Here is a 26,202-nt window from a genome sequence, read left to right as displayed (position 1 = left end):
TCAACTTACTTTTAGAGAATAAATAGGAATTTGTTACATGGTGTCAAATAAAAAACTAATCCAGACTTGGCAAGGAGAGACTTTATTTGAAAGGACTGCTGCAAAGGGGAGGGCAGCTATTACAACAGGGAGAACACACTGACCATATGATAAGCAAGAATCTCAAGAGTTAAGCAAAAAAGTTTTTCTTTTATAGGGAGGAGGACACACGGGAGGGGCTGAGGAAGTTGGATGAATGGGAGTGGCAATGGCAGATGGCAGGTCAGACAGTGTTTTACCCTGAGTTCCACTGGACTCAGGAGGGGCTGTAGGCTGAGCGTGGGCCAAAAGTCAGGGGCCTGCAGAAAGGAGAGGATCTTAACCAAGGTCTGGTTAACAAGCATTTTGTTCCAATTGATCAGCGGGGACAAGCACTTCAGCTAATCATTCGAAGCAAAGAATGGGAATCTGGAAGGTCTGTGTCTGGCCTTGTCACTGGTAGACAAGGAGGGCACCCATGAGCCTTATCTCAGACATATGGGGAAAGGTGGTTCTTTGCAGTAAGCTGTTTTCCAAAACACAAAAGATGGCGGGTGGTGGGGGAGAGTGGGTGTGTGGTTCTTTAATAAAAGTCCCTGTTTTCCAGGATCACAGGGCTTGGGTAAAATTCAACGTTATCTGTAGACAGGTTGGAGAACAAGACAACGGTGAGCAACAAGGAGATACACGAAGTGCTTGGCATTGCTTGAGTATCTCAGGCATGACAGGACATGAGAATCTGGAAATAATACTGGTTATAATCCAGTCTGAGACATCTGGGTGCCACCCACTGGCGTGAGTGGCCTCAGCACGGCTGTGCCTGAGCACAGGCCTCAGGTCTGGCTGCTGGGGGCCACTTCCAGGGTTTGCACGGACAGAGCGGCTCTCCACGGGTCAGCACCAACTGCTGGCCACACTGTGAGAGTGTGTTTGTCCCCAAAAGGTCAGCTCAGTGAAGTGGAATGCGGGGGAGGTGGCTCTTGCTCCGAAGCACTCTTGACAAAATGAATGTGGTCTTCTCCCCGAGTGGGCGATGACGGCTGGGAACACTGCTGCCGGGCGGCAGGGGTGGGCAGACTCCAAGTCGAGCGGCCTTAGCTCGCACAGGCTTCCACCACTCCCCAGGTGCGCGGCTGTCGCCCACTAGAACGAGCCTCCTCAAAGTAACACGTTCCTCTCCGTGACCTACGCCTGTGCGTGCCTGCCTGTCTTCTACGGACCAACCCTGCCTCGTGTGTCTTTTCCTGAACACCTTTTCTTTCATACCAGGAACAGAGAAGAAAAGCCCAGAGACGTCTTTCAGAATAAAGGAACCAGCCGTTAAAGATCCAAGGGTACTAACCTGCTATTAGAAGAGGAATCCAGCCTCCCAGCCAAATCAACAATGTATCTGGCGGCGGGGGGCAGAAGTAAGAGTTGATTCTCTCGGAGAAGCTCAAGCGTCAGCAGCCGTGTGCGTTGCGGCTCCCCTCGAAGGTGACGGCCTTCGGCGGCCCAGAGGACCTGCAGCTGCGGGGGCCCCCACGGAACCCCCGAGCTCAACAGGGAGGGGCCCGGCAGCACGGCGACTGCTCAAGCTCCCCCGCCGCTCTGGACCACCGTCCCCTGCCGACACTGCACACTAACGGGCAGGTCTTCCCGTCTCTCCGGTGCTCCCTGTGGACGGGCCCCATCTAACTCCTCTGGGCCTGCCGCCAAGTGGAGCCCTGATGGAGGTTTGTCATCTAGACATAGCCCATGCCTATGACGAGGTGTAAGAACAAGGCGTACGATGAAGAGTGGTTAAACATCCCAGTGCTGTTTATTCAGGAGAACAGTAAGATAAATGCACCTAAATATTACAGATTTTTATGTACAGGAATGACCACTCCCCAACAAGTTTGAAAAGCGGTCTGATAAAAACAAAAAATACAGTCCCCCCACTCCCACTTTCAAACCCTGGAATGCCCAGGAAGACAGAATCAAGCTCTTGATGCACTGTCTTCAACACAGTCAACAGATATGGAAGATATTGGTTTGGCCGATGCTATTGGAAAGAACACGGATGTGGAAAGAAAATGCTACGTTTAAAATCCCTTTCCAGTGCTGGTGCTAGGCACCCAAGCTTCACCTACGTGACGCTATGGGCGTCATTTCCTGAAGCGCTTGAAAAGCGGGTGCACGTGCTTATTGGAAGCCTTGCTCCGTGACGAGTGGTACTCCATGTACACTGTGTCGTCGGCCCCGGACATGGAGCTCATCGTGCCGAAGCGCCGAGACACCTGGAGGGCGACCCGGCGCACCGTTAGTTTACAAAGCGAAACACCCTCCGCCTATAACATTCATAATCATAATAAGATAAATTTATAAGACTTATAAAAGTTTCATAGATTTTATTATTTTTAAAATAACATTTACTGACCACTTAGTATGTCTCAGGCATTGTTCTAAGCAGCTTATACTTATTTACGTGTCTTACCTCATCTAATCCTCACAACCATTATAATCCCCATCTTACAGAAGAGGAAACAGGCACAGAGAAATGAGGTATTTGTCCAAGATCACACAGCTCTTAAACAGACGGGACTTGAACCCAGGCAGTCAGCTTCAGATTCCCTGTACCTAGCCATACACCACCCTGCCTCTCTTAATGACAATTTCTAAACAGAATTTTAACAGTGAGGGCAGGAGTCCCTCAAAATCTCCTGAGACCCTACCATAAGGCTTTGAATCAACTGGAAATCCTTTCTAGCCCTGGGCCTGAATCTTGGCTCTGTGTCTCACCGGGTGGCCTTGGGCAAATACTGAATGTCTGCACCTCAATGAACTCATCTGTAAAATGGGGATAACCACATCTGCTTGACATGTGTGGTGTGAACAGAAATCACACAAGTCAAGGGTCTGACCCCAAGCCTGGGACACCACTCGCACCAGATTCCAAGCAAAGTACGCAGACAGGCACTGAAGCCACGCCTTGCACAGCCTCACCTTGGGTGACCCACTGTGAGGTGGAATTGACCAGACACCACCTTCAGACACAGAAACAGGAAGTTTCCCTGGGCTCCTGTGGAGAGTGCCCAGGAGGAGATCCAGCCCCCAACCCCCAGGTCTGGGGACAGAAAGGTCTCAGGCTGCGGGGAGGGCAGCACCTCCCTGGTGACACTGCTTCCTTCTTCCCTTGTTCCAGCCATCGCTCACCTTCCAGCTCTAACACCAACTTAGTTTCAAAAGCACCTGATGAAACGGTACTTCTCTCCTTGGAAGGGCTTGATAATAAGAATTCCTCATAATGATACTTTCATTAGTTATACCGTATTATATCTGCCTGGCACATAGTAGGCATTCAATAAGTATGTGCAGAATAACTGAAAAGTTGTGCATTTTCAGAGGACTCTAAATTTTTCGAAGAATGTATGGAAACTACAATATGAGTTGATTCTCAGACCCATTTTACAGCCTGGAAGACTCAGTCTCATTACTGAGGAGGAAGCCAGGGATAAGGTGACGCGCCCAAGGCCAAAAAGGCAGGCCCCAGGTCCATCACGTTCCTTCCAGTAGCCACCCTAGGCAGAGCCTGGGCTCCCACATCCAACTACTAACAGATACTTACGCCAGACTGCTATGTGAACAGAGGAGGAGACCAGCCACACCCGCCGTGGGCTCAGACACATAAAACAAGACGACGCACAGAAAGGTTAGCAGGGGTGTTTCCGAGTATTCTCTTCTCTACAGTCTCCTGTGTGTTCCAAGTTCTTGAGAAAACCACACAGGCACACGCACACAAAGGACTGTGCGGGCGTCTGTGTGTCTAAGACGCTGTCCTTCGGGAGAACTGGCATCTGGAGCCTCACCCACTCACTCACCTGGCTGGATCTGGAGCCAAACTCTCCCGCCACCACCTCCTCCTCAGCATCCAGGTCAGTGGCCGCCAGGACCTTCTGTAGGAGTTGCTGTTGCTCCTCTTTCGTTGAAAATGCCAACTCTTCCTCCTCCATGTTGGCCAGCTTTGTGATCACCTGCAGAGCAGAACCCTCTTGTTTTCTCTCCCTGGAGCCGATCCCGCCTTCTCCTGGGCTCACCTGGTCTGGTCACTTGCCCCTCAGGCCCAGCAGAGCAGGTGGCTAATAACGGAGAGCTCCTCTTCGGCAGTGCAGAGACCAGCCTCAGAGCCACTGTCAACAAGGAGCTTAACTAATGACTGCAAGGCAGGAGAGGTTCAGGACATTCTAGAAAACGCTGCTCCCAACACATGGCAGCTAAATGATCACTTACAGAAGATCAACAGGATCTCGGCAATCTTAAAACAACCATTCTGGTAGTTTTCCCACCTTGCACCAGGTAAACGAAGGACCAAAAACCGAAAGGCACAGCCGGCTGCCCTTCAAGAAGGCCTTCAACCTCCGGGCTTGGCACCCAGGGCTTCCAGCAGGAGGGGCACTTACAAATGATAGGATATTAAGAATGGATTTATAAGATTTTTTTCCAAAAGAGAAAGATAAAAGCATGGTGGAGGTTTGGTTTTCATTTCTTTGGAGATAACCTACTACAAGGCTTACCTATCCCTGCAGAAAGCATGGATTGATTACATACAGCAAGGGACCCCAATCCCCAGGCTGAGGACCCGTACTGGTCCGCGGCCTGTTAGGAACCGGGCCGCACAGCAGGAGGTGAGCGGCGGGAGAGCGAGCGAAGCTTCATCTGCCGCTCCCCATGGCGCGCATTACCGCCTGGACCATCCCCCCCCCCCCCCCCCCGTCGCTCGCATTACCCCCTCTCCCCACCGGTCTGTGGAAAAACCGTCTTCCATGAAACCAGCCCCTGGTGCCAAAAAGGTTGGGGAGCGCTGAGTCATAAAGGGAACTTCCTTTCCTCTCTCTCTCTTTCTTCTCATAATTTTAATTAAAAGAAAATTCCTAGAAGGATCTGGCTGCACCCTTCAGGTGGCCACAGATCTGGAGTACAGATACGGGACACTTCTACCCTGGCCTGATCACCAGGGTCCTGAGTCTGGGAACCCTAAGCTGGCTGCTCTCAGCAGGCAGCCCTGGAGGTGAGCAAGGCAAAGGCAGCTCCAACCAACACAGACAACCAGGTGCTCAGGTACCATGCTGTCGAGCTCACCCGTCAAAGAACCCAGAGCACTTCCTGATTCGCTGCTTCTCTTACCCTTACGACTCTCCCGGGAACCAGGAGGTATGGATGCTATTATCAGCTCGAACGTTACACAGACGGATAAAAAGGTCGAAATGAAAATCCTTCGAAAAACTGTCCCAAGTGTCCTGAGCTAGAGTTCAGCATGAGAAGTCTGAAAAGTGTCACTGCCTCTGACTAAAAGGGGAGGGATCAGACAACCCTGTCCCTTTTCTAAGGCTAATAAAGGGAACTCTATTAGTTCTGCCCTAAACCAATTTGAAAAAGATACAGTCTAAAGTATCTGAAAAGGCAGCCTACAGCCTTTCACAAATCAAGAACCTGGGAACTTATATGTTCTAAGATATCCTTTTAATCCCCTGCTTCCAGCACCCTCCACCCACTACCACAAGTAAAAACCCTTTGGGACACTAAATCCTAACAAAAACTTAGTATTTGTGTCAATAGGAAAGAAAGCAAATGCCTTAGCCAATGAAAGTTTGCCAAAGCTTTAGAATTTCCCAAACTATTAAAATACCAGATTTACAGTACATGGATGGCTCTGATGTCTGTGAGGCCCGCTGAGGCCCAGGTTTACCAGATGACTAAGGGCAGACTCTCCCAGCTACCTGGAGGGGACACCCCCTGAGAAAGTAACCCCGAGGGGCTCAGACTAACACAGTGATGGCCACAGTTCCTTCATCTCGAGTCCTACTAGGCTAGCACATTTTCCCACCAACATCTAATGTTTTCTTTGCAAGACAACTGTAAAAAGTTAACAAGCTGAGACTCCACAGGCCTCTTGCTTCAGAGGCCCCATTCTTTGACCATTCACTGTGAGAAGTTGGAAAGAGGAGGGATCCTGCACAGTATTTTTCCTTCAAAGCTCCCCACAATTCATGCAAGGACAAAGGTACCCTAATGTCCCCTAATGTCCTGTGCCTGCCTGAGATCTGTCCCATGCTCATGCTGACAGCGGCCCCCCACTTCTCATGGAGGGCTGGGTACAAAAAAGCCTCGGTCCTACTCCGACCAGAGACCAAATGCTTACATACCTTAAAGCTATAACCTTGATCTACCAAGAACCTCTGACGCTTGGTTGAGTAAGCCATTTCCTGTGTGTCCTGGGACACCAGCGAGTAGAAGAAGGCATTGTACTCCTCTGCAACCATCCCTGGGGGAGGGCACATAGAAGGACAATATTAGCTGTCAGAACGGCAGGAACTAAGGGTCCAGGGTTCAAAAGCAAGTACTGCAGTGGGAGAGCTCTGCAGTCAGAGGGGCCATTGCCCTGATTCTGCACGAGGACTTCATCAAAATTAAAACCTTTTGTGCTTCAATGGACACCATCAAGAAAGTGAAAAGACAACCCACAGAATTGGGGAATACATTTACAAAGCATATATCTGATAAGAGATTTGAATCTAGGGAATACAAAAAACTATTACAACTCAACAATGAAAAGACAAATAAACCAATTATAAAAAGGACAAAGGATCTGAATGGACAGTTCCCCAAAGAAGATATAAAAAGAAGATCCATGTGTCAATGAGCACATGAAAAGAGCTCAATATCATTAGCCATCAGGGAAATGCAAGTCAAAACCATGACAAAATGCTACCTGGCACACACTAGGATGACTAGAATAAAAAAGATGATGACAGTTGTTGTCAAGGATGTGGAGGAACTGAAATGCTCATACACTGCTGGTGAGAATGGAAAATGGTACAACCACTTTGGAAACAGTCTGGCAGTTTATTAAAATGCTAAACATAAAGTTATTACACGACCCAAGCATTATTCTAAGAGCCAAAAAGTGGAAACAATCCAAATGTCCATAAATGAATTTTAAAAAGTGGTATGTCCAGGGACTTCCCTGGTGGCGCAGTGGTTAAGAATCCGCCTGCCAATGCAGGCGACACGGGTATGAGCCCTGGTCCAGGAAGATCCCACATGCCGCGGAGCAACTAAGCCCGTGCACCACAACTACTGAGCCTGCGGTCTAGAGCATGAGAGCCACAACTACTGAAGCCCACGCGCCCTAGAGCCCGTGCTCCACAACAGAAACCACCGCAATGAGAAGCCCGTGCACCGCAACGAAGAGTAGCCCCTGCTCGACACAACTAGAGAAAGCCCACGTGCAGCAACAAAGACCCAACGCAGCCAAAAAATAAATAAAATTTAAAAAATAATACTCAAAAAAAATAAAAAGTGGTATGTCTATACAGTGGACTATTATTCAGCAATAAAAAAGAATGAAGTACTAACACATGCTACAATATGGATAACCCTTTTGAAAACATTATGCTAAAACTACTAAAAAAAAAAAGGCTCAGAGAGAAAACCCAGTAACAGGAGAATTAGCATAGTAACTAGGACAGAAAATATTGTAGTCTATAAAATCTGATGCTGCAGGAAAATCTGAATATTTTTGCTTCACAGTTCAAATGTCAGTAAGTATCTGTGTACTGCCTCTGAATTCAATTGTTTCCTTGTCTTACAAGAGTTCAGAGATGCAAAGAAAAGGGCTAAGCATATTATATCAGATATTTTCCTTTTTCTCCCTTTGTTTTATTGAGATAAAATTGACATATAGTGCTATATAAGTTTAAGGTACACAGCATAATGATTTGACTTACATATATTGTGAAATAATTACCTCAATAAGTTTAGTTCACATCCATCACTGTAGTTTTGATTTGCATTTCCCTAATAATTAGTGATGTTAAGCACCTTTTCATGTACCTGTTGGCTATTTGTACATCTTTGGAAAACATGTCTATTCAGGTCCTTTGCCCAGTTTTTGATTGGATTATTTGGTTTTTTTGCTACTGAGTTGTATGAGGTCTTCATTTATTTTGGATATTAACCCCTTATCAGATATACGATTTGCAAATATCTTCTCCCATTCCATACATTGCCTTTTCATTCTGTTGATCATTCCTTTTGCTGCGAAGAAGCTTTTTAGTTTGATGTAGTCCACTTATTTTTTATTTTGTTGCTTAAGCTTTAGGTGTAATATCCAAAAAAAACACTGCCAAGACCCATGTCAAGGAGCATTTTTCCTTTGTTTTCCTTTAGAAGTTGTATGGTTTCCAGCCTTACATTTAAGTCTTTAATCCATTTTGAGTCAATTTTTGCTAGTGGTGTAAGACAGGGGTAATTTCATTCTTTCACATATGGATATCCAATTTTCCCAGCACCGTTTATTAAAGAGACTATCTTTTCTCCACTGGGTATTCTTGGCTCTCTTGTCAAATATTGGTTGACCATATATGCATGGGTTTAATTTCTGGGCTCTGGATTGTGTTCCACTGGTCTATATGTCTGTTTTTATGCCAGTAACATACTCTTTTGATGATCACAGCTTTATTATATAACTTCAAATCAGAAGTGTGATGCCTCCTGCTTTCCTCTTCTTTCTCAGAACTTGCTTTGGCTATCTGGGGTCTTTTGTGGTTCCACAAAAACTTTAGGATTGCTATTTTTACTTCTGTTAAAAATGCCACTGGAGTCTTGAAAGGGATTGCATTCAATCTATAGATGGCTTTGGGTAGTACAGATATTTTAACAATATTAATTCTTCCATTCCATGAACAAAGGATACTTTCCATTTATCTTCTTACATTTCTTTCATCAATGTCTTGTAGTTTTCAGTGTAGAGCTCTTTCACCTCCTTGGTTAAATTTATTCCTAAATATTTTATTGGGGTTTTTTGTTGTTGTTGTTGTTTTTTGTTTTTTTGGCTGCACGGCATGTGGGACCTTAGTTCCCTGACCAGGGATTGAACCCGCGCCCCCTGCAGCTTGGAGTCCTAACCACTAGACTGCCAGGGAAGTCCCCAATATTTTATTGTTTTGGATACTACTGTAAATGGAATCATTTTAGTTCCCTTTTAGATAATTTGTCGTTAGTGTATAGAAACACTACTGATTTTTGTATGTTAATTTTGAATCCTGCAACTTTACCAAATTCATTGAATAGATCTAACAGTTTTTTGGTAAAGTCTTCAGGATTTTCTATGTATAAAATCATGTCACCTGCAAACAGAGAAAATTTTACTTCTTCTTTTCCAATTCTGATGCTTTCTATATCTTTTTCTTACCTAATTGCTTTGGCTAGGACTTCCAGTACAATGTTGGATAGGACTGGTGAGACTGGGCACCCTTGTCTTGTTCCTGATCTTAGAGGAAAAGCTTACAAATCTTTCACTATTAAGTATGAGGTTAGCTGTAGGCTTGTCATATATGGCCTTTATTATGTTGAGGTACTTTCCTCCTATACCTAATTTGTTAAGAGTTTTTATCATGAACAGATGTTGAATTTTGTCAAATGCTTTTTCTGCATCCATTGAAATGATCATATGATCTTGTCTTTAATTCTATTAATGTGATATATCACATTTATTGATTTGCATATGGTGAACCTCCTTTGAATCCCAGGTATAAATCCCACTTGATTATGGTGAATGATCCTTCTAATATGCTGCTGAATTTGGTTTGCTAGTATTTTATTGAGGATTTTTACAACTGTATTCATTGGATATTGGCCTGTCATTTTCTTTTCTGTAGTGAACTTTTCTGGCTTTGGTATCAGGGTAATACTGGCCTTGTAAAATAAGTCAAACAGTATTTAAAAAACAAAATTCCAATCAAATTCAAAGGGATTTTCAAATTAGCCTTGTTTGTGTGTGATGAGTAAGGAATAAGTAATGAATCACTTTCATATATGCTAGTCAGATTTATCCAGCAGTCTATTACATTCTGTTATGTACTCTCATTCCTCATTATTAACAGTCCTGCAAGGTAAGGATTGTCACTCCGACTTTGGATGAGAAACCAAAGCTCAGAGGGTCAAATTACTTGCCCAAGGTCACACAGTTGGTCTGGTGCCCAAGTCCATGTTTGCTATTTCCACTAACTTGCCCTGTCTCCATTTCAAACACAATTAGCTGTTTCCTAAACATACTCAAACGCAGTACAATTACAACACCTGCCCACTAATCCTGTCATTTTCAAACATCCTAGCAGTCCAAGTTCTTCCTAAGATTAGTGAATTCCTTGAGGACAGGGCCTGTGTCCTTGTTTTAGGACCTGCCTGGTCTGCTAAGAGGATGCCATCTCTTAGCAGAAACGTCAGTCTCTACTCTGCCCATGATTGGGTTCTGGGCTCCTTTACTGCAGTTAACAAGCAGAGGAAGCAGGACTCTTGCTTCCTCATTCACTGAGCTTGTGATGTCCCTGCTGTAAGCTGCCACTCAAGGGACCACTCTTCACAGATTATGAGCAAGGTATCCACCTTGAGGCTGCCCAAGCTGCTCCTACCAAGCCCTCCTCTTACTCTTAACTCAAGGTTCAGGGGACAGCTGCCAGCTCCTACACTTCCACTGGTGGTCTACGCTCTGCTTTCTCCCTTCTACATCTACACCATTACGCACTGCTTTCCTGGCTCCTCTATCTACCAACACAGACACTCAACTCAGACTGTGACCTCCAGACAGCTGCCATGGAAAACATCCACATGCTCAGCCCCAGCACATGAGAAATAACAGTGGCCAAGGAGACCTTGGTCCTTGCTTTGGGCCCCCTGTCCATCCCCTTCAGGGTCTACCTAGCCCAGGAGCACAGGCTCACCCGCACAAGCAGACACCTGACTGAAGTGGTTTGGAAAGAGAGACCGCCTGGAGCAGAAGGTACCTTTTTTTGCTCGGAGCACTCGCCCCAGCCTCTGGGCCTCCTGCCGCCGGGAGCCACCATGAGATGAGATCTGAATAAGAACATTTGCTTCTGGCAGATCAAACGATGTGTCACCCACCTATAGAAATGAACCAGCTGTGAGATTGGGAAGGTTTTTATATATGAGTCAAAAGGGAAAAAAAAAGTCAACTGGTGTCAAATTTAAATAAGCTCTGTAGGTAATTCAGGAAAACAATCACTGTCCTCTTCAGTCTGTACCAGGGTCCTTCAGATGCACGCAGGCCTCTAAGGACCCAGTATGTTCTCCTGAGAGCTGTCCTATAGAAGCTGTCAAGACCTGACTCCTAACCATCTGTCTCAGCAACAGTCCTGGTGTGGCTGCTAGGGACCCAGAGACAAGAGGGCCCTATCAACAGACTCTCTGTGAGTGATTCTTCTTATTTTTTGCTACAGAAATAGGTCTGCACAAAACCATCCACAATCTTAACTGGAGGCTATTGAGGCCAACAGCAAAGGTCGGACACGTGACCTGGGAGGGGCCGCTGCCTGCAGTGGGCTGGATTCTGACTCTGGGGAGCTGCCTTAGCTTGGGGAGGGGGTGGGGGCAGGGATCCAACCATCAGGGTTCCCAGACACAGAAATAAAAGCTTGACCCATCCATGATCACTTTATAGGTAAATCTCGTTTCTTTTGGGCTTTGGGTCTGTTCTAACCTGAATGACTATTCTAAACTGTTGGACCACCACTTCTAACTGCAAATTAAAACCGTCACCAAGTTGGGCCTACATGATTCTGCATTGTGTTTATATTCACCACCCACCCCCAAGGCATACCAGAAGCCAGGACAAAAGCTGCCCATGACCCACAGGAATCTCCAATGCCACAAAGAGAACCTTATGCAAATGCCCACCTTTGCCATAGTAGGTAATGAACTTTTCCCCCTTGTATAAAGAAAATACAACTCAAAATTCCTGTATCCCAAAAAGAGGTGGGAAAAACTCAAGTCAAGCAAAAGGACTTGCTATGTTATATACTCCTTGAGTTAGGAATATAGATTATATACATTAAAACCCTACATCTGCTTCTTCCACTACCTGACAGGCAACATTCCTCTGCCCCCAGACACTGGACACATGGGAATGAAAACTGACACGTGACGATCCTTCAACAAACACCAATTCACTGCCCAGAAATCATCCAGTGTCCCCCAGGCCCGGGGGCTGCTGCATGCCACACTGACCTTGGATATGAAGATGGTGTTGATTTTGGGGTTATGCTTGAAATTCTGGAGAATCTGCATCCTTTCTCCCTGGGATGTAGGACCATAGATATAGGGTCTAGAGAAGAACAAAGCTGTGTTAGGAAGACTACAGAATCACTCCTCAATTATCCTGAAAGCATGCAGAGGGAAAGGGAGATCTTGCAAGGTTTCTCTCTTCCAGGAAGCCCTCTGTCATGCAGAAACATCAGGAAGAGAGCCATAAAAGTGAGAGGCTACAGACCCTCCCCACCGCCTTTCCAAAACACACACACCCCACCCCTTCCCCTCTGAGCCAAGATGCAGGTCACTACTCTCTTCAAGATTCCCTCCTTTACTTTTTTGTTTTTGGCCTGTGCTCCTTCCTGCCTCAGTATCTCTCACTCTAAGCTTAGTGGCTATACAAGGAGAATCCCCTAGATTTCACAAAGCTCAATGGGAGCGGCAAAGAAAACATTGCTATTTGCAAACAGAAGTTTAGAAGGAACTGTTTCCTAATCAAACAAGCATTCTCCAAGAAAGGAGAAAAGAGCCCCTTCCAGACTTTTCCTCATGGACCCCCTATAACACTAAGTTCAAAACATTTCTCTTGAGTTTCCAGCTCTGTGCCAAAGGGTACAACCCTATCTGACAATCTCACTGGTTATCACCTCTTGGCACCTGGCAAAGCCATTCCTCTGCTTTTCTCGTAATGATGCAGTTTTGTAGCTTCCGAAGGGTCAGCAACAACAGTGATGGTGACGGTGACGACAAGGACAATGAGGACAGCTACCAGGTATGCAGGGCCCACCCACACCAAACATGCAGCTGGGTTCTACCCTGGGGCAAAAACATCCATGCCTGCCGATATTCCTCACAACTGTAAAAGGTAGCTTTCGTGTTCCCAATTTACACACGAGGAACTGAGGGTCCGGAGCCTGAGGAGGCTGAACCCAAGTGGCTGTCCCACCACTGAGGCCCACGAGCTATCCCCGGGCAGTGCCCATGGAAGGCTCAGGAAGTACATTTGATACTCCACACGTGCTTCCCAACACTGTGCTACAAACTGGGCACAGATGTACCCGAGAGAGCAGCCCCCTTGCCTGCGGGGAAGCTGGGCAGGGCCTGGGACAGCTGGATGCTTCCCTAACCACGGCAAGCCTGGCCTGTGAGCGTGTTCGGGGCACCACACAAATCTTATGATTTTCTGTATGTGTCATGCTGTGGAAAAGGTCGGGAAACTGCACTCTTCAGAACAGCCTGTCTCTTGATACCCAGGTTTTCAGGTGGTTCTTTTTCTCCTCGCTCGTCATCAGGAAACACAACTCATACAGTGGTGAGCCCTCAGTTTCTGAAGGTTCTCTCATACAGGAAATGAAACAGAAGGGTAACCATCCTTCGGAAAGAGGACCTAACATTTGCTGAACACCTACTAGATGCAGGAATCCTCTGAGGTACGTGGTGGTAACTCCATGTGACAGTGCAGCAAAAGGAGGTTCACAGAGGTAAAGAACTCTCCCTAGGTCACACAGCTAATAAGAGGAGGAGCTGGGAGTCAAATCCAGTGTGTCTGACTCCAAAGTTCATGTTCTACCCACTACCTCACACTATCAAACAACCCAAAGAGTCTCTCCTGCAAAGTACTTTAGTGACACCTATTCCTTTCTCAGTAAGGTCGAAACAAACCAAAAACTCAGAGACTCCCTGCCACACACCAGTCCCAAGTTACAGAATGGAGCACAGCCCAGGATCCAAAGGGCCATCGTATAGCAAGAAAGTGAGACAGACAACAACACTTCATACACTTAAAGGCCAGAAATACCAAATAAAAGGAAAAAAAAGATAATAAGTAAAAGTTTTAATTACGATTCTAGTACCCATGAGAGAGCCACAACCTGCTGCCCTTCACCATGCCAGATTGGTTCAGATTTGACAGTGCCAGGCAAATGAATGTCCGTCTTGAGGGAGGCTCCAGGAAGAGTCAGGATGGAGTACTGGAATGGGGGCGGGGATAGGAGGGAGGATGGCTCTTAAATCAGACACAGTAAATATATGCACTGTCTTGATGCCCCTCTCAAACAGACGCTAATGCGACAGTAGTAAAGGATTAAAAAGACACAAACCCACAAGGGCAAAGAGAACAGAAGTAACAGCAGAATAGTGAAAGCAGAACTGTGGAGGTGAAAAGCAGATGGATATAGGCATGGAAACTAAACTAGTAGACCAGAGAAAGCAGAAGCCCAAGCCAGCAGGAGGGAAAAACCAATACAAAACAAGCCAATTTTCTACACAGAACACAGAAGCATTCAGGATCTAATCACCAGTTGCCTCGGAAGGTGGGTGGTAGGGTAGAATTACAGACAGAAGGACTGACAGAGTACATGCATAAGGAAAAGTGTCAGACCCCAACCCTGAGAGCCAGGCATGCCCTCCTCCCACCTGGCAGAGAACTGGAAGTTTACTTTCTAGATTCTGAACAAGAAGGTCTACACTTAGGGACCTCAGGCAGAGCTGAGGGCAAAGCAAGATTGAAAGTGAAGAACGACGGGGATTCCCTTTTCCCTCCCCCACCACAGGCTGGTATCTAGGAGACCAGAAGATTCCTCTCTGGAGAAACTTTCCAGCACAAGAGAAAAGACCCAGAGATACTGGAGTCTGGCAATCTCTTGACAAACTTGCCAGGTCCCTGCATGATCATGCTGTGGAGAGGTCCACAGGTCAGCAAACCCACTAAGCTATACACAAAGGCCGATCAGCTTTTTAGCGGCTGACCGTCAAATAAGAAACTAGAGTCAAAGACTACCAAAAATCAGAAGAAGGTCTCTAAAGATAGAGCTGAAACAATCAAAACACTTGAAGAAAAGAGAGACAGTGTAGGGAATAGAAGAAAGCTTCAAAAGCTTTAACAGCCTCAGAGAAGACACTGTACTTACTCAAAAAACAAGAACAGCTGGCGATAAAGAACTCTTGGAAATTAACAAAAGCTTCAATAGTGTTGGAAGACAAAGGGATAAAAAATCGGAGAAAATGGGAGTTCACTGGAAGTCCAGTGATTGGGACTTGGCACTTTCACTGCCATGGCCCGGGTTCAATCCCAATCCCGCAAGCCGTGCAGCACAGCCAAAAAAAAAAGGAGAAAAAAGAAAAGAAAATTGGAGAAGCTGTCCAGAAGATCTAACATCTGACCAGCAGGAATTCAAAAAAGAGAGAAAAGAAAAAATGGAGAAGATGAGTAACAAAGAAAAAACAAAGAAATTCTCGGAATTGAAGGACACGAGTTTCCAGACTGAGAGGGTCTACTGAGTGTCCATCACAATGAAAGAAAAAAAGATCACACTAGTCATATTGTTTAGAAATTTCCAAAAAGAAAAAACAGATTCTAAATTCCTGAGAGAAGGAGCACAGGACCACCAGAACAGATCATCAGACTTGCAAGCAGCTGCACTGGAAGCCCCGAGAAAAGGGCCCTGCCTTTGACATTCTGAGGCCCAGCCAAACTACTGATCAAGTGTGAGACTGAATAATGACATCTCCAAGCGAATTCTTAAAAACTTTTCCTCTACGTACCTTCTCTCAGGAATCTACTAAACGATACACTCCATCAAAACGAGTGACCAAGAAAGAGGAGACTTGAGATTCGGCAACAGGGGCTCCAACACGGGGAAGAGGCACAGGGAATTCACAGGATGATGTCAGAGGGACAGTTAGGCAGCATCTCTAAAGACAACAGACAGCAAGCAGACCAACGCAGAGCAGGAGGATAAAGTGCTGGTTGAGGCTGGTGGAGGGTGAAGGAATGGAAGGGATCCACCAGGGAAAGAAAGTGAAAAGAACTCGAGAGATGACCTGATGGATCTGACCCTTTTGACAAGGAGTTTATGACTGCATGAAGAGTCCGAAAAGGAGTAGTTAGTAATTATATAGAAAACCAAGAGAAAGTAATGACAAGGCAATTATTAACTTCAGGAAAAACAAATGTTAACACAAAGGAAAATGTAAGCATGGTACACTATCTGCCTTGGCTTGAACAATACTTACACAGCCAAAATAATGTAACGCTGAATACTAACTTAACCCCAAATACACTGGGAGGATCGAGTTGGGGGAGGGGATGGAGCGGCATATGTAAGAGAGCTAAATCCACAACTGCCATGGTAGGAAATTAATAAGCAATTTCTACAATTAATAATCAAGAAATTACTATATAAATTATTACTTAGAAGTATGAAGGTAAACAGAGAAGAGAGTTGAAAGTGGCTATCTTTGAGGAAGAGGAATTGTGAGTAGGAAGATAGATGCAAAGAACTGCTGGTTTTTCTAAGTCTGTTACTTTGATAAAAAGTAAAATCTTTCCACATTAAAGAAAGGTATGGACCGAAACCTTCAAGATGGCAGAGGGGTAAGACATGGAGATCACCTTCCTCCCCACAAATACACCAGAAATACATCTACATGTGGAACAACTCCTACAGAACACCTGCTGAATGCTGGCAGAAGACCTCAGACTTCCCCAAAGGCAAGAAACTCCCCACGTACCTGGGTAGGGCAAAAGAAAAAAGAAATAACAGAGACAAAAGAATAGGGACGGGACCTGCACCAGTGGGAGGGAGCTGTGAAGGAGGAAAAGTTTCCACACACAAGGAAGCCCCTTCGCTGGAGGAGACTGCGGGTGGCAGAGGGGGGAAGCTTCGGAGCCACGGAGGAGAGCGCAGCCACAGGGGTGCGGAGGGCAAAGCGGAGAGATTCCCGCACAGAGGATCGGTGCCGAGCAGCACTCACCAGCCTGAGAGGCTTGTCTGCTCAGCCGCTGGGGTGGGTGGGTGCTGGGAGCTGAGGCTCGGGCTTCGGAGGTCAGACCCCAAGGAGAGGACTGGGGTTGGCTGCGTGAACACAGCCTGAAAGGGGCTAGTGCACCACAGCTAGCCGGGAGGGAGTCCAGGAAAAAGTCTGGAACTGCCTAAGAGGCAAGAGACCACTGTTTCAGGGTGCGCAAGGAGAGGGGATTCAGAGAACCGCCTAAACGAGCTCCAGAGATGGGCGTGAGCCACAGCTATCAGCGTAGACACCAGAGACGGGCATGAAACGTTAAGGCTGCTGCAGCCACCAAGAAGCCTGTGTGCAAGCACAGGTCACTATCCACACCCCCCTTCCCAGGAGCCTGTAGAGCCCACCACTGCCAGGGTCCCGTGATCCAGGGACAACTTCCCCGGGAGAACACACAGCGTGCCTCAGGCTGTTGCAACGTCACACTGGCCTTTGCCATTGCCACCGCAGACTCGCCCTGCATTCCGTGCCCCTTCCCCCACTCCCCCCCCCCACCGCTCCCCCTCACCCCCGGCCAAGCCTGAGTGAGTCAGAGCCCCCTAATCAGCTGCTCCTTTAACCTCCTCCTGTCTGAGCAGGAACAGATGCCCTCAGGCGACCTACACGCAGAGGCGGGTCCAAATCCAAAGCTGAACCCCAGGAGCTGTGCAAACAAAGAAAAGAAAGGGATATCCCTCCCAGCAGCCTCAGGAGCAGCAGATTAAATCTCCACAATCAACTTGATATACCCTGCATCTCCGGAATACCTGACTAGACAACAAATCATCCCAAAACTGAGGCGGTAGACTTTGTGTGATTTTCTGTATAGCTTTGCTTTTACCATATTTCCTAGGGTTCTGTCTGTCAATTTTTTTTTTAATAGTTTTTACAGTTTGTTACCATTGGTGGTTGCATTTTTTGGTTTGGTTACTCTCTTCTTTCTTTCTTTTTTATTATTTTTAATTTTTTATTTTTAACAATTTTTTTTATTTTTTATTTTTTAATAACTTTCTTTTCTTTTTTTTCTTTCTTTCTTTCTTTCTTTTTTTCTCCCTTTTCTTATGAGCTGTGTGGCTGACAGGGTCTTGGTGCTCGGCCGGGTGTCAGGCCTGTGCCTCTGAGGTGGGAGAGCCAAGTTCAGGACATTGGTCTACCAGAGACCTCCCAACTCCATGTAATATCAAACAGCAAAAGCTCTCCCAGAGATCTCCATCTCAACGCTAAGATCCAGCTCCACTCAACAACCAGCAAGCTACAGTGCTGGACACCCTATGCCAAACAACTAGCAAGACAGGAACACAACCCCACCCATTAGCCGAGAGGCTGCCTAGAATCATAATAAGGTCACAGACACCCCAAAACACACCACCGGACACGGTCCTGCCCACCAGAAAGACAACATCCAGCCTCATCCACCAGAACACAGGCACCAGTCCCCTCCCCCAAGAAACCTACACAACCCACTGAACCAACCTTAGTCACTGGGGGCAGACACCAAAAGCAACGGGAACTACGAACCTGCAGCCTGTGAAAAGGAGACCCTAAACACAGTAAGTTAAGCAAAATGAGAAGACAAAGGAACACACAGCATATGAAGGAGCAAGGTAAAAACCCACCAGACCAAACAAATAAAGAGGAAATAGGCACTCTACCTGAGAAAGAATTCAGAGTAATGATAGTAAAGATGATCCAAAATCTTGGAAATAGAATGGAGAAAATACAAGACACGTTTAACAAGGACCTAGAAGAACTAAAGAGCAAACAAACAATGATGAACAACACAAGAAATGAAATTTAAAATTCTCTAGAAGGAATCAATAGCAGAATAACTGAGGCAGAAGAACGGATAAATGACCTGGAAGATAAAATAGTGGAAATAACTACTGCAGAGCAGAATAAAGAAAATAGAACGAAAAGAATTGAGGACAGTCTCAGAGACCTCTGGGACAACATTAAACACACCAACATTCGAATTATAGGGGTCCCAGAAGAGGAAGAGAAAAAGAAAGGGACTGAGAAAATATTTGAAGAGATTATAGTTGAAAACTTCCCTAATATGGGAAAGGAAACAGCCATTCAAGCCCAGGAAGCTCAGAGAGTCCCACATAGGATAAATCCAAGGAGAAATACGCCAAGACACATATTAATCAAACTATCAAAAATTAAATACAAAGAAAAAATATTAAAAGCAGCAAGGGAAAAACAAAAATAACATACAAGGGAATCCCCATAAGGTTAACAGCTGATCTTTCAGCAGAAACGCTGCAAGCCAGAAAGGAGTGGCAGGACATATTTAAAGTGATGAAAGGGAAAAACCTACAACCAAGATTACTCTACCCAGCAAGGATCTCATTCAGATCCGAAGGGGAAATTAAAACCTTTAAAGACAAGCAAAAGCTAAGAAAATTCAACAACACCAAACCAGCTTTACAACAAATGCTAAAGGAACTTCTCTAGGCAGGAAACACAAGAGAAGGAAGAGACCTACTATAACAAACCCAAAACAATTAAGAAAATGGTAATAGGAACATACATATCGATAAATGTATATGGATTAAATGCTCCAAGCAAAAGACATAGACTGGCTGAAGGGATACAAAAACAAAACACGTATATATGCTGTCTACAAGAGACCCACTTCAGACCTAGGGACACATACAGACTGAAAGTGAGGGGACGGAAAAAGATATTCCATGCAAATGGAAATCAAAAGAAAGCTGGAGCAGCAATTCTCATATCAGACAAAATAGACTTTAAAATAAAGACTATTACAAGAGACAAAGAAGGACACTACAGAATGATCAAGGGATCAATCCAAGAAGAAGATATAACAATTGTAAATATTTACGCACCCAACATAGAAGCACCTCAATACATATGGCAAATGCTAATGACCATAAAAGGGGAAATCAACAGCAACACAATCATAGTAGGGGACTTTAACACCCCACTTTCACCAATGGACAGATCATCCAAAATGAAAATAAATAAGGAAACACAAGCTTTAAATGATACATTAACCAAGATGGACTTAATTGATATTTATAGGACATTCCATCCAAAAACCACAGAGTACACTTTCTTCTCAAGTGCTCATGGAACATTCTCCAGGATAGATCATATCTTGGGACACAAATCAAGCCTTGGTAAATTTAAGAAAATTGAAATCATATCAAGTATCTTTTCCGACCACAATGCTATGAGACTAGATATCAATTACAGGAAAATGTAAAAAATACAAACACATGGAGGCTAAACAATACACTACTAAATAACCAAGAGATCACTGAAGAAATCAAAGAGAAAAACAAAAAATACCTAGAAACAAATGACAAAACACGATGACCTAAAACCTATGGGATGGAGCAAAGACAGTTCCAAGAGGGAAGTTTATAGCAATACAGTCCTACCTCAAGAAACAAGAAACATCTCAAACAACCTAAACTTACACCTATAGCAATTAGAGAAAGAAGAACAAAAAAAACCCCAATGTTAGCAGAAGGAAAAAAAAATCATAAAGATCAGACCATAAATAAATGAAAAAGAAATGAAGGAAACAATAGCAAAGATCAGTAAAACTAAAACTGGTTCTTTGAGAAGATAAACAAAATTGATAAACCATTAGCCAGACTCATCCAGAAGAAAAGGGAGAAGACTCAAATCAACAGAATTAGAAATGAAAAAGGAGAAGTAACAACTGACACTACAGAAATACAAAGGATCATGAGAGATTACTATAAGCAACTTTTTGCCAATAAAATGGACAACCTGGAAGAAATGGACAAATTCTTAGAAAAGCACAACCTTCTGAGACTGAACCAGGAAGAAACAGAAAATATAAACAGACTAATCACAAGCACTGAAATTGAAACTGTGATTAAAAATCTTCCAGCAAGGGGCTTCCCTGGTGGCGCAGTGGTTGAGAGTCTGCCTGCCAATGCGGGGGACACGGGTTCGAGCCCTGGTCTGGGAAGATCCCACATGCCGCGGAGCAACTGGGCCCGTGAGCCACAACTACTGAGCCTGCGCGTCTGGAGCCTGTGCTCTGCAACAAGAGAGGCCCGCGCACGGCGATGAAGAGTGGCCCCCGCTTGCCGCAACTAGAGAAAGCCCTCTCACAGAAACGAAGACCCAACACAGCCAAATAAATAAATAAATAATAATTAAAGGTACTAATAATTAAAAAAAAAAAAAAAAAAAGCTGGCTCTAAAAATCTTCCAGCAAACAAAAGCCCAGGACCAGATGGCTTCACAGGTGAATTCTGTCAAACATTTAGAGAAGAGCTAACACTTACCCTTCTCAAACTCTTCCAAAATATAGCAGAGGGCAGAACACTCGCAAACTCATTTGACAAGGCCACCATCACCCTTATACCAAAACCAGACAAAGATGTCACGAAGAAAGAAAACCACAGGCCAATATCACTGATGAACACAGATGCAAAAATCCTCAACAAAATACTAGCAAACAGAATCCAAAAGCACATTAAAAGGATCATACACCCTGATTAAGTAGGGTTTATCCCAGGAATGCAAGGATTCTTCAATATATGCAAATCAATCAATGTGATACACCATATTAACAAACTGAAGGAGAAAAACCATATGATCATCAAAATAGATGCAGAAAGAGCTTTTGACAAAATTCAACACCCATTTATGATAAAAACCCTCCAGAAAGCAGGCATATAGGGAACTTACCTCAACATAATAAAGGCCATATGTGACAAACCCACAGTCAACATCATCCTCAATGGTGAAAAACTGAAACCATTTCCTCTAAGATCAGGAGCAAGACAAGGTTGTCCACTCTCACCGCTATTATTCAACATAGTTCTGGAAGTTTTAGCCACAGCAATCAGAGAAGAAAAAGAAATAAAAGGAATCCAAGGCGGAAAAGAAGAAGTAAAGCTGTCACTGTTTGCAGATGCCATGATACTACACATAGAGAATCCTAAAGATGCTACCAGAAAAATACTAGAGCTAATGAATCAATTTGGTAAAGTAGCAGGATACAAAATTAATGCACAGAAATCTCTTGCATTCCTATACACTAATGATGAAAAATCTGAAAGAGAAATTAAGGAAACACTCCCATTTACCATTGCAACAAAATGAATAAAATACCTAGGAATAAACCCTACATAAGGAGACAAAAGATCTGTATGCAGAAAACTATAAGACACTGATGAAAGAAATTAAAGATGATACAAACAGATGGAGAGATATACCATGTTCTTGGATTGGAAGAATCAACATTGTGAAAATGACTCTACTACCCAAAACAATCTACAGATTCAATACAATCCCTATCAAACCACACTGGCATTTTTCACAGAACTAGAACAAAAAACTGCACAATTTGTATGGAAACACAAAAGACCCTGAATAGCCAAAGCAATCTTGAGAAAGAAAAACGGAGTTGGAGGAATCAGACTCCCTGACTTCAGATTATACTACAAAGCTACAGTAATCAGGACAGTATGGTACTGGCACAAAAACAGAAATATAGATCAATGGAACAGGATAGAAAGCCCAGAGATAAACCCAGGCACATATGGTCACCTTATCTTTGATAAAGGAGGCAAGAATATACAATGGAGAAAGGACAATCTCTTCAGTAAGTGGTGCTGGGAAAACTGGACAGCTACATTTAAAAGAATGAAATTAGAACACTCCCTAACACCATATACAAAAATAAACTCACATTTAGGATTAAAGACCTAAATGTAAGGCCAGACACTATAAAAGCCTTAGAGGAAAACTTAGGCAGAACACTCTATGACCTAAATCACAGCAAAATCCTTTTTGACCTACCTCCTAGAGAAATGGAAATAAAAACAAAAATAAACAAATGGAACCCAATGAAACCTAAAAGCTTTTGCACAGCAAAGGAAAATATAAACAAGACGAAAAGACAACCCTCAGAATGGGAGAAAATATTTGCAAATGAAGCAACTGACAAAGGATTAAGCTCCAAAATTTACAGGCAGCTCATGCAGCTCAATATCAAAAAATCAAACAACCCAATCCAAAAACGGGCAGAAGACCTAAACAGACATTTCTTCAAAGAAGATATACAGATTGCCAACAAACACATGAAAGGATGCTCAACATCACTAATCATTAGAGAAATGCAAATCAAAAGTACCATGAGGTATCACCTCACACCAGTCAGAATGGCCATCATCAAAAAATCTACAAACAATAAATGCTGAAGAGGGTGTGGAGAAAAGGGAACCCTCCTGCACTGTTGGTGGGAATGTAAATTGATACAGCCACTATGGAGAACAGTATGGAGGTTCCTTAAAAAACTAAAAATAGAACTACCATACGACCCAGCAATCCCACTTCTGGGCATATACCCTAAGAAAACTGTAAGTCAAAAAGAGTCATGTACCCCAATGTTCATTGCAGCTCTATTTACAATAGCCAAGACATGGAAGCAACCTAAGTGTCCATCAACAGATGAATGAATAAAGAAGTGGCACATATATACAATGGAATATTACTCAGCCATAAAAAGAAACGAAATTGAGTTACTTGTAGCAAGGTGGATGGACCCAGAATCTGTCATACAGAATGAAGTAAGTCAGAAAGAGAAAAACAAATACCGTATGCTAACACATATATATGGAATCTAAAAAAAAATGGTTCTGAAGAACCTAGGGGGAGGACAGGAATAAAGACGCAGACATGAGAATGGACTGAGGACACGGGGAGGGGGAAGGGTAAGCTGGGACGAAGTGAGAGAGTGGCATGGACATATACACACTACCAATTGTAAAATAGATAGCTAGTGGGAAGCAGCCACATAGCACAGGGAGATCAGCTCGGTGCTTTGTGACCACCTAGAGGGGTGGGATAGGGAGGGTGTGAGGAAGACGCAAGAGGGAGGAGATACTGGTATATATGTATATGTATAGCTGATCCACTTTGTTATACAGGAGAAACTAACACACCATTGTAAGGCAATTATACTCCAATAACGATGCTTAAAAAAAAAAAAGGTATGATTTTAGGAATTTCAGCAACTTAATCCTTCTGTGTCTCAGTTTTCTCATCTGTAAGATGAGAACAGTACAATGACCTCATATGGCTGAGGTGGTGATTAAGTCACAGCTTGTGAAGAGAAACTGCTCCGTATCCATCCTTCCCTCTGCATCCCTCCCCCCTCATAACGAATGAAGGCTTATCTTCTCAGAGGACCTTGCCTTCTGCTCCACTCGCAGCACCTGAAGCCCTGCATCTCTGTGCACAGAAGCACCGGCCTCTTCCTCCTTTCTTGGCAGGAAATTTTCAACAGCCAGGTTTCAAACACAATATCTGGGTGGGGCTGTAGGCTAAGGAGGACCCTGTTCGGTGTTTCCCAAGAAGCTCTTTCTAGACGCTGGGCCACACCTGGGATGCTGTCCCAGTCTGCCTTGCCTTCCTGGCCCCTGACCAAATACAGTCTGATCTCATCTCTGGCCAGAGTACCCACTCAGCCTGAAACTGCAGATGCCAACCCATGCCCACCTTTGGAGCCCAGCTCCAAAATCAGCACAACTCTAGCCCCTGCTCCCTCAGCTCAGAGCGACCAGGCCCCCTTTCCCATACACTCTAACCAATGATTCTGACCACCTGCTCCTCTGTCTCACCTGGTCCCTGGGACCACAGAACTAGATACGAAGAAGTTCCTGAGAGCTTCGAGAAAAAAACAGGCACCTTCTATACGCTCATATGGGGAAGTTAAACTGGCTTTGGAGGCTACTCTAACTTTCCAGTTCTTACTTGTTCAGTCGAATGGCATATTCCTTCAGAGCAAACACGTTGTCAGCAAAAACAATAATCTTGTCATTCCTCCTTTCATGAAACTTGATCAGAAACTGGCAAGCTCTGAATTTGTTGGGGTTCATGGTGTACAGCAAGATTCGTTTCTTGGTTTTGATTGCCACATACTCCCGGTAAAACTCAGGAGACATCGGGCACCAAACCTGTGATACAATAAGAATCAGGGGTCAGTATGCAAGTTTAAGCATCATACAACTGGGAACTTTAGCAAATTAGCTTTAAAACAAATCAAGACGAAACCAATGGTATGTGAATTATATCTCAATAATATTGTAAACACACACACACACACACACACACACACACACCACAAAACAAAACCTAATACCCAATGTTGAACCAGGATACTCTCACATATTAATAACAGAGATTTAAAAATGCATCAGTATCCAGGGAATTATTCTCATGCCAGCTCCAAGTGAAGAAAACCAGATTCCCAACCAGTGGTGTAAACAATCCCTCCCATTTAGATCACACCTCCACACACAGCCCACACACAGCACTGCTACAGAGAACTGCACACACACTTGCCAGCTCTGTCTGTTGGGTTAGCCTAGCAATGACATCCCAGGAGTAAGGAACACACCAGCACCCAGATCTTGGCTTTTAAATTACATTCTCTGCTAAAAAGGCTCCACGGAGAAATGGCTGATTCCAGGGCCAGGGCAGGGAAAGTACCAGATGAGCCGGAAATATCTTACTGTGCCAGAAAGCAAGGACGTGCTCAAAGTCTGATGGGAACATGTCAAATGGTCATAGCAACTAGCTTGAAAGTAGTGTCCCACTGGTCACACCTGAGACAACTTGAGCATCCAAATAAGAATGACAGTGACACTCCTGAGGGCCTCCTCTCTGCTAAGCCCTGTGCGTGGCTGCTGACAAACTAAAGGAAGCTCGGGCAAGTACACTGAAGTGCCACGGCTAAAGGTCGCAAGGCTGTGTACAGACGAAAACGACCCTCCAGCAGCTCTGCACTGGAACAAGCCATAGCCTACACTGGCAGACTGAGCTTTTGGCTGCGACCAGCGCCGCTCTGTGTGATCGTCACAGACCACTTCTTCGTGCTGCCACCACTGCAGAATTAGCTGACATGGCTATGTGTCAAAGTCTGTGCTGAGCTCCAATCTAAGTTTTGCTGTCATTACCTTTTCTGATTCTCTCTGGGACATAGCCTATGATGACCCCTTTAGAATTTCTAGTTCTTCATAACCAAAGCAATTCTTTTTTCACAGTAAAATCTTTAAAATCATGCATTTCCCAGAATATGAAACACAAGTGGCCAACGAACGTATGAAAAGATACTCAACGTCATCAGTCAACAGGAAAACACAAACTAAGACCATAAAAAGATACCATTTCACACTTATCAGGTCTGCAAAAATTAAAAGAAGACATTTCCATATTAGGTGCCAGAGATGTGGAGCTAGCTCACTCACCCTGGACAAGAGTGTCAACTGGTGCAACCACTTTGGGAAACAGAGTTTTCCACATGACTAGTGAAGTGAG

The 26,202-nt window shown here is 44.5% G+C and overlaps 1 protein-coding gene across 3 annotated transcripts in view; it reads right to left on the bottom strand.

Annotated features, from left to right (window-relative positions):
• Positions 1-1,795: 1,795 nt before the first annotated feature.
• The window catches only part of ERCC3 (ERCC excision repair 3, TFIIH core complex helicase subunit), a 37,562-nt gene continuing 13,155 nt past the window's right edge, over positions 1,796-26,202 (bottom strand). Inside the window, exons 10-15 of one of the 3 annotated variants that reach the window (XM_007182853.2) lie at positions 24,637-24,839; positions 12,064-12,160; positions 10,824-10,941; positions 6,183-6,301; positions 3,861-4,013; positions 1,796-2,279 (exon numbers count right to left, since the gene is read on the bottom strand). In XM_007182853.2, the coding sequence (XP_007182915.2) occupies positions 2,148-2,279; positions 3,861-4,013; positions 6,183-6,301; positions 10,824-10,941; positions 12,064-12,160; positions 24,637-24,839 (822 nt within the window). In that variant the 3' untranslated portion in view covers positions 1,796-2,147. Of the gene's footprint in view, positions 2,280-3,860; positions 4,014-6,182; positions 6,304-10,823; positions 10,942-12,063; positions 12,161-24,636; positions 24,840-26,202 lie in introns of those variants that run through there. The other 2 variants (XR_451063.2, XM_057551665.1) reach the window with 2 other exon arrangements.

Source organism: Balaenoptera acutorostrata, chromosome 8 (genome assembly GCF_949987535.1).
Source record: "Balaenoptera acutorostrata chromosome 8, mBalAcu1.1, whole genome shotgun sequence".
NCBI lineage: Eukaryota > Metazoa > Chordata > Mammalia > Artiodactyla > Balaenopteridae > Balaenoptera > Balaenoptera acutorostrata.
This window is presented reverse-complemented; position numbering and strand designations above follow the sequence as displayed.